The sequence below is a fragment of the Stegostoma tigrinum genome, chromosome 20 (genome assembly GCF_030684315.1).
Source record: "Stegostoma tigrinum isolate sSteTig4 chromosome 20, sSteTig4.hap1, whole genome shotgun sequence".
NCBI lineage: Eukaryota > Metazoa > Chordata > Chondrichthyes > Orectolobiformes > Stegostomatidae > Stegostoma > Stegostoma tigrinum.
The window spans coordinates 16,650,273-16,667,828 of NC_081373.1; the positions used below are offsets into that span (position 1 = coordinate 16,650,273).

Genomic DNA, 17,556 nt, shown 5'->3' on the forward strand with positions numbered 1-17,556 from the left:
GAAGAACAAATAATTGGTCTAAAAGAAAGGGAACATGCTTGTGCATGAAGCATTTTATTGGACTGCAAACATTGAACTCTTCCGCTCAGTTCCTGCCAGGCTAGAATTTTGTGTGGATTCAGATATCCAACATCCGCAAGATTTTGCTATTGTATTTCTCTGCTGGTGTTTTTAAAATCAGAAAGGCTCAGCAAGTGTTCATTCCTTTATCCTTGTAAAAAGGATGGATTTCATTTCGCCCTGTTCAGCCTGCGAGGTTTATCGCATCTGTGACTCCTCCCACTGTTGTAAAAAGAGTCCCCGAGTTGGCAGAAAGCAAACGGAACCCCCTGGAGTTAGAGAGCGGCACAAAGCGCTGAGATGGTTGGAGCACGGCAAGGTAGGTGGAAATATGTACGAACTTAGTCGCTGAAAGAAAGCAAGACATTGAGAAGAAGGCAGGCAGGGGTAAAACTGGAAGTGAACAAAGTAATTGTTAATCGCTTGCATGGAGGCTATGGGGCTGCTAGTGATGGACTGTACCGAGTCCTGTACAGTAACTCGAAGCGAATTACAACAATGAAATCTGAGGAAATTCAAAGATGCGTTGGAATGAATTGTACTCGTGATTTCAGACTACCGCCTGTCATTTGTGTCATAAGCGTCACTGAAAACAAATAAATTTTGAAAAACGCACTGGGGAAGATATCAGCTGAACACTTAAGGACTGTGTCAACTTTCATTTTACTGTAAAATTCAAAAATGCAAATTCACTGGGACATTGATCTGTCGAATCCCAGCGTTTAGGAGATCTTCACAGATGCAGTATGTGCCTCTGAGATAAGCTTGTACAAGAGTGTTAGGCGGGTCGGTATGTATTTGTGTGTCACCGTCACAGTAATAACTCCAACAGTGAAATGACAATTACCATCTCCTTTACCTTTGCTACCAGGGTCATACAAATAGACGTAAGGGAACGAGACCCAAGCTTGTGTGACAGGCACTGTCTGAGTCTGCCTTGTTATGGCTAAGGTTTCAGGCTGCAACAGCTGACAGACTGCACCGTTTCCAGTCAGGCTGCTTACTTTTTAAACAGGAGTTTCCTCCAAATAAACATTTGGAAAAACAAAATCCCTGTCTTTTGATCCCACGCCACAAACTCCGTTCCCCAGACATGGACTGCATTGCCCTTCTCTGAGCTTGATCTGAGGTGGAACCGAACTATTTCTCACCTTGGGGTCATTATATCCGCACCATAGGTAGGACCATCTATTTCCACCCCTTGTGACATTGGCTGATCGTCCTGTCTCAGTTTACCTACCGCTGAACCCATCGCTTACGTCTTTATTGTCTCAAGACTCCGCTATTCTTCTACTCCCCGGGGTGACATCTCTTTACATCATCCAAAACTCTGATGCTTGTGACCCAATGTGTGTCAAACCCATTCGCCTCTCGCCCCACCTCGCTGACCTACAGTTTCATAATGAAACTTTAAAGTTCATGTGATAATGGGAACTGCAGATGCTGGAGAATCCAAGATAACAAAGTGTGGAGCTGGATGAACACAGCAGGCCAAGTAGCATCTCAGGAGCCCAAAAGCTGACATTTCTGGCCGAGACCCTTCATCAGAGAGGGGGATAGGGAGAGGGAACTGGAATAAATAGGGAGAGAGGGGGAGGCGGACCGAAGATGGAGAGAAAAGAAGATAGGTAGAGAGGAGAGTATAGGTGAGGAGGTAGGGAGGGGATAGGTCAGTCCAGGGAAGACAGACAGGTCAAGGAGGTGGGATGAGGTAGTAGGTAGGAAGTGGAGGGGCGGCTTGAGGTGGGAGGAAGGGATGGGTGAGAGGAAGAACAAGTTAGGGAAGCGGAGACAGGCTGGGCTGGTTTTGGGATGCAGTGGTGAAAGGGGAGATTTTGAAGCTTGTGAAGTGCACATTGATACCATTGGGCTGTAGGGTTCCCTCCAGAGGAGCTCCACACTGCCCTCCAACCCCACCATACCTGGCACCTTCCCCTGCAACCACAGGAAGTGCTACACTTGCCCCCACATCTTCTCCCTCACCCCCATCCCAGGCCCCAAGATGACCTTCCATGTCAAGCAGATGTTCACCTGCACATCTGCCAATGTGGTATATTGTATCCATTGTCCCCGGTGTGGCTTCCCCTACATTGGGGAAACCAAGCGGAGACTTGGGGACCGCTTTGCAGAACACCTCCGCTCGGTTCACAATAAACAACTGCACCTCCCAGTCGCAAACCATTTCCACTCCCCCTCCCATTTTTTAGACAACATGACCATCATGGGCCTCCTGCAGTGCCACAATGATGCCACCCGAAGGTTGCAAGAACAGCAACTCATATTCTGCTTGGGAACTCTGCAGTCCAATGGTATCAATTAGATTCCCTACAGTGTGGAAACAGGCCCTTTGGCCCAACAAGTCCACACCACCACTTGAAGCACCCCACCCAGAACCAGCCCCCTATAACCCACACACCCTTGAACACTACGGGCAATTTAGCATGGCCAATCCATCTAATCTGCACGTCTTTGGACTGTGGGAGGAAACCGGAGCACCGGAGGAAACTCACGCAGACACGGGGAGAACGTGCAAACTCCACACAGACAGTCGCCCGAGGCTGGAATCGAACCCGGGTCCCTGGCGCTGTGAGGCTGCAGTGCTAACCACTGAGCCACCGTGCTGCCCCACTGTGGACTTCACAAGCTTCAAAATCTCCCCTTCCACCACTGCATCCCAAAACCAGCCCAGCCTGTCTCCGCTTCCCTAACCTGTTCTTCCTCTCACCCATCCCTTCCTCCCACCTCAAGCCGCACCTCCATTTCCTACCTACCACCTCATCCCGCCTCCTTGATCTGTCTGTCTTTCCTGGACTGATATATCCCCTCCCTACCTCCTCACCTATACTCTCCTCTCTACCTATCTTCTTTTCTCTCCATCTTCGGTCCGCCTCCCCCTCTCTCCCTACTTATTCCAGTTCCCTCTCCCCATCCGCCTCTCTGATGAAGGGTCTAGGCCCGAAACGTCAGCTTTAAAGTTCATGTCTTATTTTCCAAGTCCCTCCATGGCCTTGTCCCTCCCTCTCTGTGTGTGCAGGTTCACCTGCTAAGTCTCCACACATCCCAGTATCACACAGTTACTGATAAAATCCGTTGCAGGAAGCAGCTCTGGGAATGGATGATTGGAACATAATTCTGGAAGCTCAGGGGCTGCCTAAGAAGAGAAAGATAAAAACAGAAGAAGCAGAAGTATGCAATTCATCCCCTTAAGCCAGCTCTACCATTCTATAAGAACATTAGCTGATTAAGATCTGATTGTTGCCTAACTCCACTTTCCTGTCAATCCTCCCACCCCCTCCTTCCCCCAAACTTTGACTCCCTTGTAGATCAAAAATGTACTCAGCCTGTCTAACTCAGCCTTGGTTGTGTTTGATCATCCTATCTCTATTGTCTACTGGGGAAGTGAATTCCAGACACTCATGACCCCCTTAAGAAGGAATTCCTCCTCGCCTTGCTTTTAAATAGAAGTCCCCCTTTTTAAACAGGCCCTAATTAAAAATTTCCCTGAGGGGAAACTTCCTCTCAGTATTCACCATGCCAAGCCCACTTATTAGAATATTTTATGGTTCAATAAATCATCCTCATTCTTCTGAACTCCAATGAGTATTAGGCCCAAATTGCTCAATATCTCCACATAAACCTATCCTTCATTGGAGGAATCAGCGGAGTGAATGTTGCTTCCATTGCAAGCATATGTTATTATTTCCATAATGAAATTATTTAATGTGAATTTTCTTTATGTGTTATTATCTTTGCGCATCAATGCAAGAGACATTAGGACAGCGAATGAATCTTGCTTTTCATGTTTTTGCATGCAGTATTAGCCTTGAAAGTTCCATATTGATTGTAGAACATGGAGAAGATTGGGAATAAAATAAATCCACTGAGCACTTCTGAACAGCACCCAACTATCAAGCTCCAATAAACGTAGATTAGAGCCTCCTTTACTCTATCTATTCAAATATCACCAACTGTATATGGTAATAATTAGCTGCAAAGTGAAGACCCAGCCATGTGTTTTGAACTATTTCTGGAATAGGTTGAAAGTATTGAGTTTTAGCTTTATTGCCCAGCACCAGTGATGATTTCCAGTGCATGGGACCTTGTTAAATGTCATAACTTGGCTGGGAGTTGGGGCACAGTTCATGTCATTGTCAGTTTTATTTGGATGCTCTGATATTTTGACTGTAATTCTCTTCACTCCAGCTAAAGCTTTGCACAAGGACCCCAATGAAAACTGAAATGATAAATTGAAGTTTAGGGAAGACATTAGCTACCTAACTACATCAACTTGCATTTGTATAGCAATTTTAAATGCACTTCATAGAAGAAATCAAACTAAAATTGGCATTCAAGAGGAGATTGAGTTATGGAGGAAGTTGCTGACTCTGTTTCTGACCCTTAGTCTATGTCTCTTACTGCTCCTCGGTCCCCAAAACCCTGTTACTGACACTCACTCTGTGTCTCTGTTATTGACCCTCAGTCCAAGTCTCTTTACTGACCCTCAGTCTGTGAATCTGTCCTTGATCTGAGTCTCTGTTTTTGACTCTCAGCTTGTGTCTCAGTTCCTGACCATCAGTCAGTGTCTCTTTACTGGCCCTTGGTCTGTATCTCTGTTTCTGTCTCTAGGCCTGTGTCCCATTATTGAGTCTTGACAATGGTCTCTTGCTATAATTTTCCAAGCTGTAAAAACAATCCTCCATATATGCTGAAAGTTTGCAGAATTTCCTGTTCAATCCTAAATGTCCAATGCCAGTAATATTTGAATATATTTTTACTTTCTCTCGGTTTCTTTCTTCTAGTGGAATGCCCGGGCTGCATTTGTCTAATGCCATCTATGAATTAAACATAATTTCTCACCTTTGTACAGAATTACCCCACATAAAAAGCACAGAATTTATTTTATTCTCTATGATCTTTTCCACCTGCTCCAAACTGTTAAAGAGCTCTGAGCGCATCCTGAGAACTCACTGTGAAGATCTCAGCATTTATTCTCATTTCCAAAACACATTGATTTTTCTCAAAAATTTCAATTTATTTATTGAAGCATGCGTGCCTTCAGAAATTCATTGTGATTCCCTCTGATAGACGCTTGCCTTATCTAATGATGACTAATTCTACCCATGAGCAGAACACAATTGTGAATGTGTCAGAAAATTTGTCACTTTTGCACATATAAGTCAGTGTGGTTTTGACCTGTGACCAGTATGTAGTGCTTGAATGAGACATTTGCAGTTTGTGGTTAATGACACGTGGCCAATGCTTCTTTGAATGTCTTGTACTTGCTGATCATTACGGACAGTGCAATGCTTAATAGTTGAAAATGTAATACTTGAAAATATTTCCAGCCAGAATCTTACACACTATACCGTAAGAAGCAGATCAGATGGTCAGCAATGTCCATGAATTATCTGAAGTACTTAACCTTTGAAACAACATTATTCTGAGACATCAATCATTTTGAACTAGGTTCCTATGGTTTGTTGCCTTCTCTATAGTAATGTGCTTGAAATCTGGGCCTTGATCTTCCTGTCTTTGCACAGTGGGAGACCCAAAATGCTCCAGACGATACAGACTGGCATCACACAGAATTCTCAATGCAATTCTATATGGGAATTTTCCAGAAAGTTTAAAGTTTCAACGGACAAATACCCTGCAACAGCACTCAGCCCATACCAAACTGGCAATGATATTTGACCCGAGAAACCATGTTATGGTGGTAGTAAGTAACTTCTGAAAACTAATGTTGACAGCTGGTTAGTGTCAACTATTAGACATTAAAGGCTGAAAAGATGAGGGTAGCAGTGACAGCTGTGAAGACTTCTTTTCCTCGTCATTTACCTGGGTTCAGAGCCGAAGTCATAACTACAACTAAGATGAAAATGCTGCAAGCGTGTCAACCATTTACAAGAGGTATCTGCAACACAGCTTAGAGAGGCCACGTGGACAGTATATGTGGTCCATTTGACACAACACATGGACACTGTCAGAAAAGCTGAAGCTTTTACTTCCATCCAAGTGATTATATCCCAAAATGAATGGACCAACATGAGCTAGATACAATGATTGATACTTGTGCGAATGCAAATATAATCTCTTTAGCCATTTTTCATGAAATACACTCAGCAAACTAACATTACGCACTCGATACAATAATTGCTTCCAACTGGTCTGAAATCCCTTGCATATCTTGAATATCAATATATTTCGACAGGATGGATGCTTGAACTATTTCCTTGGTTGAAACTGCAGGATCAATGACTGTTTGTCTCCCAGCGTGCACAAATCTACTTACTGTCACAAACTATGAAGTAACTAAGGCACCAGTTAGAACACCAAAAATTCCAGACCTCCACATCAAGTCTATCCTTCACCTCAATACAGCGTCGAGCTGGAGGAACACAGCAGGCCAGGCAGCATCAGAGGAGCAGGAATGTCAACATTTCGGGTTTACACCCTTCATCAGTACTGACCATCACCTGGCTAACCTTTATCCAGGATTGGTACTATCAGTAACTTTAAAGATGATGTAGTATTACAACTGAATGATGATGCCCATCCCACCATCAACCCTCGTCAGAAGTGCAGCATTCATATTCAAGGAAAGCTCAAATTGGAATTGGGTTCTTTGGTACAAAACAACATAATTTGAAAAGTCGAGCATCATACTGATTGGTGTAATTCTACGACTTGAAGAAAGATGGCATTCTACATGTATGTTTAGATGCAAGGCAAACTAAATATTGCACTAAAAAAAGTGTCCACACAAAATTCCTATCCTGGAAGAGCTTAATCTTAAATTCTCAGGAGACAAACATTTTTCAAGCTTGATATTAAGAATGGAAATTGGTCCCTATATGTTTCCACAGAGTTATAAGAACTGACACCGTAGGAACACTTTCCCATAGGTATTGTTTCCTCAGATTACCATTTGAATTATCCATCAGATGGGATATATTCCAATGACATATGGGTCTATCATTGTGAATCTACCAGGTTGTCTCTGTATGACACTCAGTTGTCAGAAAGACTAAACGCAAACATGGTACAAACCTCCTTCTGCTCATGATGGTGACAGGGATACATGGTATTGTTTTCAATAAAAAAAATATCAGATAACATGAGCTAAATCAATTTCTTTGGTTCAAGCTACTTGGCAAGTGGTATCAGACCTGGTGTTACCAAAATAGAGAGTGTGGAAAATGCCTACATCACAAAATAAAACTGATTTACAGAAGTGTCTTGGGTTTTTCAACAGCCTATCACCAAGTACTTAGAAATTCTCCATCAAAACATCTCCTCCCCAAGACCTTCTCTGTAAAAATACATTAAACATTTGGTAGGAAGACCACCAACCTATTCTCCAATATCTCAAAAATGCTCTATCACCCAGTCAACACATTCTTCAGTATTGTGATCTCTCTAAACTCATCACATTGGAAGTAATGCTTCACGGAAAGGCCTCAGAACAATTCTATGAATGACAAGCCTATTGCATTAGGTCCCAAGGCCCTCGGCACAGCTCGAGCAAACTACTTCAAAACTGAAAAAGAAATTCTTGCTCTAGTTTTCAGGATACAGCAGTTGTATGCCTACCTATTCAGCAAGTGTACTATACCGACCATTGGAAAATCAGATGTGCCTTTCCTCAACTCCAACAATTACTTGCGAAGATTCAAGGGTATGATGTAGAAATACAACACAAACCAGGCTTTTAAAAACCTATTTCTGAGGCTGCTAGCCGACTTCCAAATCCTGCTAGGAACAAAGATATTTCTACAGACCTGCAAGTGGATATTACTGAATCGAGTTAGAGGATAACCCTAACATTGACCTCACTCATTTGACCACAGCCAAACAGAGCAGTTTCAGCAGGCTTTATCAGATAAAGACCAGCTGCAACACTCAAAAAAATCATTATCAGCAGGAGGTTCAGAGATATCTGACAGGTCCCAGCAAACTCATTCTTTACAGTCATTCAAAGATAGACTAGGATTCCCAAGGAATGTAACCTTCAAAGGTAAGTGAGTCAAAAGTCCATAAGCTCCATGTCAAGATATGGGAGACCATATTCATTCAATCACATGGGTACAGAAAAAAAAACAGAGATGAGTGTCTGAATCTATCTATTCACCCAGCATCAATAAGGATATCAAGCAACTGACCAATTCATGGGAAACATGTCAAGTCCATCAACCTCAACAATTGACAGAACTTTTCATTCCACAGGAGGTACCTTCTGAGCCATAGTGCAAGATCGTCTCTGGCATTTTCCATGCTCAAGTGTACGATTACATCCTGGTGACTGACTATTTCACCAAATTGTTTTGTGTGCAATAAATCAAACATACTATTAGTCTACTGATTGTTGGCACATTGTTCACCATTTCAATATGATTGACGTACTCAACAAATTGTGTTCGATAATGATGTACAGTACAGTGGTACACCTTCCAAGACATGTAGGAAATGGGGTGTTCAACCTATTAACTTTTCAATTCCTGCCCTCATTGGAATGATCCTGCAGAATGCAATGTTCTTACTGCAAAATTCAGGATAGCCAAATGTAAAGTGAATTACTAAGATTTTCAGGATTGCTTTGCAAAATCAACAGTGCCACTCCTTAAGTTTACCCTCACCTGCAGCTCTCTCGTTTGGAAGACAGATCTACAAAGTGCTCATCCCACAATCTCACCACCCAACTGCCATGTGCATGATACTTTTTTATTAATTCACTGAGGAGATGTGAGCATTATTAGTGAGGCTAGCATGTATTGCTCATCCCAAAATGTTCTTGAACTGAGTGGCCTGCTGAGTGCAATTATCAGGCAACTGCATTTCTGCTGGTCTGGAGTCACATGTAGGCTGGACCAGATAAGGATGGCAGATTTCCTTCTCTAAAGAGCCTTAGTGAACGAGATGAATTTTTAATAAGAAACAGCAATGGTCACACATTTGCCATTAAGCTTGCTTCTAACTCTGGATTTTTATTGAATTCAAATTTCACCACCTCCCATTGTGGGATTTCATTCCATGACCTTAGAACCTTACCTGGGATTCTGGATTACTAGTTCAATGACATTACCACTAAACTGTCACTTAGGAAGAAAGGAAAAAGAGTACAGCAGCGTTATCAGGGAGCATGCAGACAATTATTGAAATTTAAACCAGAACGAAGCATCCGTTCATGTAGATTTGTGGAAAGATGCTATGTCATTATCTCCGGCCTAGGTCATATTACATTGCAATGAGCAATGGTAAAATCCTGCAAAAATTAGACAACAGATCCCAGCTGCATATCATTAATCACCCATCACATGGGATGTCAACTCAAGATTGAAAATATCATGCCAATCATTAAACAGACACACTTAAAAGGTCGTAAAAGCTCAAATAGACAATAAGCAGTATTTATCTGACCAGGTAGCTTGTTGAGTCATTTAGTTTAAGTTACATGATTTGTTTTGGAAGGGCTGTCTTTAGCTCACTGTTGCAAATGGCATTCTGAACCATTCTTTAAAAAAAATCATAACTTCACAACACCATTTACCTCACCTTAGAATTCCCAAATAATAAATAAAAAGTGGCCACATGAGTAGATGGTGTGGTATGGTTGCCTTTATTGCTCTGGAAATTGAGTACAACAGTCAGAATGTAATGTCGCAGCTTTATATGACTTTGGTTAGGCCACAATTAGTGTTGCATTCAGTTTTGGTTGCCACGTTACAGGAAGGATGTGGAGGCTTTGAAGGTGTAGAAGAGGTTTACCAGGAAACTGCCTGGATTAGAGGCTATGAGCTATAAAAACTTGTGTTGTTTTCTCTGGAGTGGCTGAGGGGACACTTGATAGAAGTCTGTAAAATTATGAGATACATAGATAGGGTTGACAGTCAGAATCTTTTTCTCAGAGTTGAAATGTCTAATACCAGTGGGCTTGCATTTAAAGTGAGAGGGGCAATTTCAAAGGAGATTTGAGGGGTAAGTTTTTCACACAGTGGTAGTTGTCTGGAACACACTGCCAGGGGTGGTGGTGGATGCAGATACAATAGGGATGTTTAAGAGACTTTAAGATAAGCACATGAATTTGCAAGGAATACGGGGATTTAGACCAAGGGCAGGCAGAAGAGACCAGTTTAATTTGGTGTCATGCTCGGCACAACATCGTGGGCCGTACTTTTCTATGTTCTATATAATAATAATAACATGGGCCTATCTTTGATGACAGACGGCACACCATAGACTGAAGACTCAGCCATGTTGTGATAACTATGTAAGGGCTAGATCTGGTTATTTTATACATTCACCAAAACTTTAGATAAACATGTAGAGATACTTCAGTGTGATTTAGACAAGTTGAGTGAATGGGGAAATGTATGGCAGATGAAGTATAATGAGGTGAAACGTGATGTTATTCATTTTGGCATTAAATCAGAAAGTCTGATTACTATCTGAATGTCAATATATGGCAAAGGGGGAGCTGCAACGAGACCTGGATATTCTTGTACATCAGTCACTGAAAGAAAGCATGCAAGTACAGCAGATGGTGAAGGCGGCACATGATATGTTGGTCCTCGTAGTGAGAAGGTTCAAGTAAGGGAGCTTAGGTGTCTTGCTGCAATTGCACAGGTCCTTTGTGAGACCACACCTGGAATGTTATGTGCAGTTTTGCTCTCTTTATCTGAAGAAGGGTATTTTGGCTCTGGAGGGACTGCAATGTAGGTTTACCAGACTGATTCCTCAGATGGCAAGTACTGATGTATGAAGAGAGACTCAATCAGTTAGGTCTATATTCAACAGAATTTAGAAGAATGGGGTATGGGATCTCATAGAAACGTATAAAATCCGAACAGGACTAGACAGTGTAAACACAAGAAGGATGTTCCTAATGACCTGTGAGTCCAGAACTATGAGTAACAGTCTCAGGATATGGGATAGGCCATTTAGGATTGAGACAAGGAGGAATTCCTTTTCCCAGAGAGTGTCGATGTGAAATTCTCTGCCACAGAAAGCAGTTAAAGCCAAAAACATTGAATGTTTTAAGAATGAATTAGATACAGTTCTGAAGCCGAAAGGGATCAAAAGTATGGGGAGAAAGCAGGAATAGGATGCAGTTGGATAATCAGGTATGATTATTTTCAATGGTGGAGCAGGTTTGAAGGGCTGTATGGCCTAGTCTTTCTCCTATTTTCTATTTTTTATGTTTCTATGAAGCACAAGAATGCACATAAATACATATTTTTCAGAAGAGCATCCCCATTGTTAAAAGGGAAAGGAGAGGATGTTACATTATGGCACAAATTCATGTCCAATCAGGCATATGCTTTTAACTAAGTTAGACGACAGTATATAAGGTACATTAAATTAGTTAGCATAGGACACAGTGTATTCATACATCTAGCAAAGTAAACAATTAGTGTTAATAAACATCAAGGCATCTGTCTCAACAAGAACCCAATCTTAGTGGTATATGTTTTGTGAGCTTATATATGGCAACAATCAGGCCACAGCACACTGGAAATGCTAAGATAATAAAATGTGAGGCTGGATGAACACAGCAGGCCAAGCAGCATCTCAGGAGCACAAAAGCTGACGTTTCGGGCCTAGACCCTTCATCAGAGAGGGGGATGGGGGGAGGGAACTGGAATAAATAGGGAGAGAGGGGGAGGCGGACCGAAGATGGAGAGCAAAGAAGATAGGTGGAGAGGGTGTAGGTGGGGAGGTAGGGAGGGGATAGGTCAGTCCAGGGAAGACGGACAGGTCAAGGAGGTGGGATGAGGTTAGTAGGTAGCTGGGGGTGCGGCTGGGGGTGGGAGGAAGGGATGGGTGAGAGGAAGTACCTACTAACCTCATCCCACCTCCTTGACCTGTCCGTCTTCCCTGGACTGACCTATCCCCTCCCTACCTCCCCACCTACACCCTCTCCACCTATCTTCTTTGCTCTCCATCTTCGGTCCGCCTCCCCCTCTCTCCCTATTTATTCCAGTTCCCTCCCCCCATCCCCCTCTCTGATGAAGGGTCTAGGCCCGAAACGTCAGCTTTTGTGCTCCTGAGATGCTGCTTGGCCTGCTGTGTTCATCCAGCCTCACATTTTATTATCTTGGAATCTCCAGCATCTGCAGTTCCCATTAACACTGGAAATGCTGTTTGATTCAAGAAACTGCATCAGTTGGCTATATTGACAGCCTGCCCACTACTCTAATTAGACAGAGGAATGTTTACATGCTGAGCCCACAACCTGGGAATCGATGGATCAAGTCTATCTTTTTCGCTTTCTTAGTGTTTTAATAGTTAGGATTCAGTATTGTCAGCGCTACAGCCCATGTTTGATTCTCAGTCAGGGAATAGAAATCTGATGCAGTGATTCTATGACGTAGTGGTTATCGAATTCTCCCCATTTATAAAAGATTTGAAATCAGAGAGAAATTAGTGTCTTTACATAATCACTGCAGTGTTACAGTGCAGAAGGAAGCCATTCAGCCCCTCATAGCTGCACTGGCTCATTAAATGAGCATCATTACCTAATGTTAACCTCCTGCTTTCCCCCCATACCTTTACATGTTATTTTTATCTAAATAACATCCAATGCCCTCTTGAATATCTCAATTGAATCTGCTTCCAACACCCTTCTGGGCAGTTTATTCCATACCCAAGCCATTTGCTGAGTGAAATAAAATTTTCCTCTCTTCACCCTTGCTTTTTTTGCATGTCACTTTAAATCTGTGTCCTCTTGTTCTTGTTCCTTTACACATCAGGAATAGTTTCTCCCTGTCACTCTAACCTCACCTCTGAAATTCAGTTCTTTCATCTGTTTTTGAAGCATGGCTGTAATGAGGTCAGAAGCTGAATGGTCCTGGCAGAACCCAATCTGAGCATCACTGAACAGGTTATTGCTGAGCAGGTGCTGCTTGATAGCACTGTTGATGACTTCTTCCATCATTTAACTGATGATCAAGAGGAGACTAAAGGGGCAGTTATTGGCCGGGTTGTAGTTGTCCTGCTTTTTGTGTGCAGGAAATACCTGGGCAATTTTCCACATTGTCACGTAGATGCCATTGTTGTACCTTTACTGGAAGACCTTGGCTGGGGGAGAGGCATGTTCTGGAACATTAAAGTCTTTTTCAGTGCTATTGCCAGAATGTTGTCAGGGCCCATAACGTTTGCACTATCCACTGCCTCCAACTATTTCTTGAAATCACATGGAATGAATCGAAGACCTGAAGACTGGTAGCTGTGATGCTGGGGATCACTGGAGGAAGCCGAGATGGATCATCCATTCAGCACGTCTGGCTGAAGCTTGCTGCAAATTCTTCAACCTTATCTTTTGTACTGATTTGTTGGGCTCTTCCATCGTGGAGGATGGGATTATTTGTGGAGCCTCCTCCTCCAGTGAGTTGTTTAATTGTATGCCACTGTTCATGACAGGATGTGGCAAGACAGGACAGCTTAGATTTCAGAGATAGTAAGAACTGCCGATGCTGGAGTCTGAGATAACACAGTGTGGAGCTGGAGGAACACAGCAGGCCAGGCAGCATCAGAGGAGCAGGAATGCTAATGTTTCGGGTCGGGACCCTTCTTCAGAAAATCTAATCCATTGGCTATGGGATCGCTTCATCCCTGAAAACATTCTTGTGAACCCCTTCTGCATTCTCTAATGTGTTCACTTCCTTCCTATTGTGTGGTGCCCAGAACTACATGTTGTACTTCGGCTGAGGTCTAACAAGGGCATAGGTTTAAGGTAAGATGGGAAAGATTTCAAAATGACCTGAGGGGCAATGTTTTAACACAGTGGGTGGTGCAAATATGGAACAAGCTGCCAGAGGAAGTGGTACGGGCAGGTACAATTACAATATAGAAAAACATTTGGACAGGTACATGGATAGGAAAGGCTTAGAAGAATATGGGCCAAACTCAGGCAAATGTGACTAGTTCAGTTTATGAAATCTGGTTGCAAGGACAGGTTGGACTGAGGAGTCTGTTTCCATGCCTTTTGAATCTATGATTCCGTGACCCTAAGTGTCTTATACAAGTTGAACATCACTTACTTGCTCTTATACTGTTATTATTAATTAAGCTGAAGTATTTGCTTTAATTACAACTCTCTGCACCTGTTCTATCACTTTGAATGATCTGTGCACTTGTACATCCAAGTTCATTTGCTCCTGCAAAGGTCTTTGAATTGTACCTCCTATTTTCTATTATCATTCAATGTTCATCTTACCAAAATGCATCACCTCACACTTCTCTGCACTGAAACTCACCATTTTTGTTTATTTGCCTCTGGGACAGGATCCAGTTGAGCCAGCATTTATTTTCCAATCCTGAGTTACCTTGACAGGTGGTGAGTCACCACATTGAACTACTGCGTTCCATCTACAATTCCAAGATTTTGACCCTAACATTCTGAAGGAATGGTGATATATCTCCAAGTCAGGATGGTGAGTAGCTTAGAGGGGAATTTGCAGATGATGCTCTTCCCATGTATTTGCCTGTCTTGTGCTCGAGGTGATTGTGGGTTTGGAAGGTGCTGGCTAAGCATCTTTGGTGAATTTCTTCAGTGCATCTTGTAGATGGTGCACACTGCTGCTACTGAGCATTGATAGTGGAACGACTGAATGTTTGTTTATGTGGTTCCAGTCAGGCAGGCTGCTTTGCCCTGGAAGGTGTCAAGCTTCTTGAGTGTTGTTGGAACTGCACCCATCCAGTCCATGGGGGAGTATTCCATTTCACTACTGACTTGGGTGTTGTAGATGGTGGGCAGGTGTTAGGGAATCAGATGGAGGGTTACTCACTGCAGTCTTCCTGGACTCTGATCTGCCTTTGTAGCCATTGTATTTATATGGAGAGTCAAGTTTAGTTTCTGGTTAATGGTAACCACCAGGGAGTTGACAGCAGGGAATTCAGTGATGATAATGCATTGAATGTCAAGGAGTGGTGATTAGGTTGTCTCTTCGTTGAGATGGTCATTACCTGATACCTTCAGCGCTAATGTTACTTGTCACTTTTCAGCACAAGTCTGGTTACTATCAAGGTCTTCCTGCGTTTGGACAGGGGCTGTTTCAGTATCAGAGGATTGTGAATGGTGGTGAATATTGTGGAATCATCAATAAGCATGCCTATTTCTGATCTTATGGTGGAACAAAGCCATTGATAAAGTAGCCAAAGATGGTTTGGCCGAGGTCACCACCCTGAGGAACTCCTGTAGTGATGTCTGGGAGATGAGGTGACTGACCTTGAACAACTACAAAGTTTTCTTTGTGACACCTATGACTCCAACTAGCCTTGAGCTATCTCCCTAATTCCCATTGGCTCCAGTTTTGCTAGGGCTCCTCGATGCCACACTTGGTCAATGGCGGCCTTGATGCTTTGGGTCATCACGAACACCTCATCTCTGGAATTCAGCTCTTTTGTCCATGTTGGAAACAGAATACAAAATAATCAGGAGCTGACTGGCCCTGGCAGAACCCAAACTAGGCGCCAGTGAGCAGGTGCTGCTTGATGGCTCTATGATGACCTCTTCCTCACTTTACTAATGATCAAGAGTGCATTGATGGAGTGGTAATTGGCCAAGTTGCAGTTGTCCTGCTTTTTGTGTACTGGACAAACCTGGACAATTTTCCACATTGTCATGCTGGCTCTTTCTAATCAACGCATCCTTTTTCATATAATTACCAGTTCATGTCCTGAACAATTATCTGTAGAAACCATTGAAGTCAAACTGACTGGTGTGTAATTGTCGGCATTATCGTTGCAGCTTTTCTTGAACAAGGCTGTAATGCTTGCAATTTTCCAGACTTCTGGCACCTCCTGCAAGTTCAAGGTAATTGCCACAAGTCCACATGACTTCCACATTGAATACCAATGGTTTAGCTTTACTGGAGCAGCTTAGCCTGAGGTGTGACAATTTATGGAGCACACATCTTGAGCACTTGTTGCAGGAACGTTGTCAGGGTCTATAGCCTTTGTTACATATGCATCCTTTTTCATATAATTACTAGTTCATGTCCTGAACAATTGTCTGTAGAAACCATTGAAGTTAAACTGACTGGTGTGTGATTGTCAGGATTATCGTTACAGCTTTTCTTGAACAAGGCTTTAATGCTTGCAATTTTCCAGACTTCTGGCACCTCCTGCAAGTCCAAGGTAAGACTGAAAATTGGAGACAGTGCAGGGGCCATTTCTGTTTCCGTCAATTTCCATTCTCATTTCCTTCAATATCCTTCAATGCATCCTATCCAGTCCCAGAGCCCTGCCAATTTAAAGTATCAACAGTCTATCTAACACTTGTGCTCCACCAATTTTGAACCCTTCTAGTGACTGAGTTCCTTGCTCTGTCACCATAGCCTAGTTAGCATCTTTCTTTTTGGTGAAGACAGATTTCATGTTGATTGCCCCAGATTTTTCTCATAATGCCTGTTTACTTCTCTTTTTGCTTTTTTCACCACTATTTGAACCTTTGAATCTTCTCTTGGTACTCAATTTTATTTTATACCTGACCCTTGCCATAAGCATACTTTTTCTTCTTTATATTAATATCTATTTCCTTTATAATCTGGGGAACACTGCATTTGTTTATTCTACCTTTCACATTTGAGGGAATATGCCTTGACTGTACGTGAGCTGTCTCCTCTTGAAGGAACCCATTGTTCAGTTCCTATTTTTCCTGCCAGTCTCTTGTTCCAGCCAGTCTTGCCCAGCTGAAGTCCACACTCTGCCAGTTGATTTTTCACAGCCAGGATTATGGCATGTCACTCTCTGCCATTACTCTGAACTTTACAATACAATGACCATTGTTTTCTAAATGTACTCCCACTGACACTTGATCCACTTGGCCCATCTCATTTCCAAGAACCAGGCCCAACAGTTCATTCTTTCCTGTTCAACTTACTGCTGTAGACAGCTCTCCTGCTTGGATTCCAAGAATATTTGCCCTCACTGCCCCATACAATACAATTAACCCAGTCTATGCTTGGGAAATTGAAGTCTCCAATTGTAACTACTTGAGAAGGTTGACACCTGTCTGTATTTTACTTGCAGATTTATTCTTCTACATCTTTTTCACTATTTGATGGTCCTCATCTAGCTTTGTAATTGTGCAATTTTTGTTCTTTAGTTCTAGCTAACTGATGGACCCTCTAAGACATCCTCTTTCTCTAGCATAGCAGTGCCCTTCTTAACCAATACTGCTACTGTCCCTCCATTTCTCCCTTTTTATCTTTACTGAATACCTTGTACTGGGAATGCTCAACACCCAGTCTTGCCTTTTCTTGGGCCAGATCTTTGTTATCACCATGACATTCAAAATTCCACATGGCAGTTTGTGCCTGTAACTGTCCAATCTTACTTAACGTACTCCATGCATTCACATTTAAGCATAGTAATGCCAATTCAACTTCATTCTTTTCCATTTTTCCCTGAACTCACTTCCTAACCTGCTATTGTCGATGCTAGTGCCAGTTGCATCTCTAAGTATTTTGTGAACAGTGGTCTTCTCTTCTACTA

The 17,556-nt window shown here is 42.6% G+C and overlaps 1 protein-coding gene across 2 annotated transcripts in view; it reads left to right on the forward strand.

The window, feature by feature from the left end:
- Positions 1-275: 275 nt before the first annotated feature.
- Positions 276-17,556, forward strand: part of entpd1 (ectonucleoside triphosphate diphosphohydrolase 1) — a 118,257-nt gene continuing 100,976 nt past the window's right edge. The window contains exon 1 of one of the 2 annotated variants that reach the window (XM_048551333.2): positions 276-379. In XM_048551333.2, coding sequence (XP_048407290.2) covers positions 361-379 — 19 coding nt within the window. In that variant the 5' untranslated portion in view covers positions 276-360. The remainder of the gene's footprint in view (positions 380-17,556) is intronic. The other variant, XM_048551332.2, reaches the window with a different exon arrangement.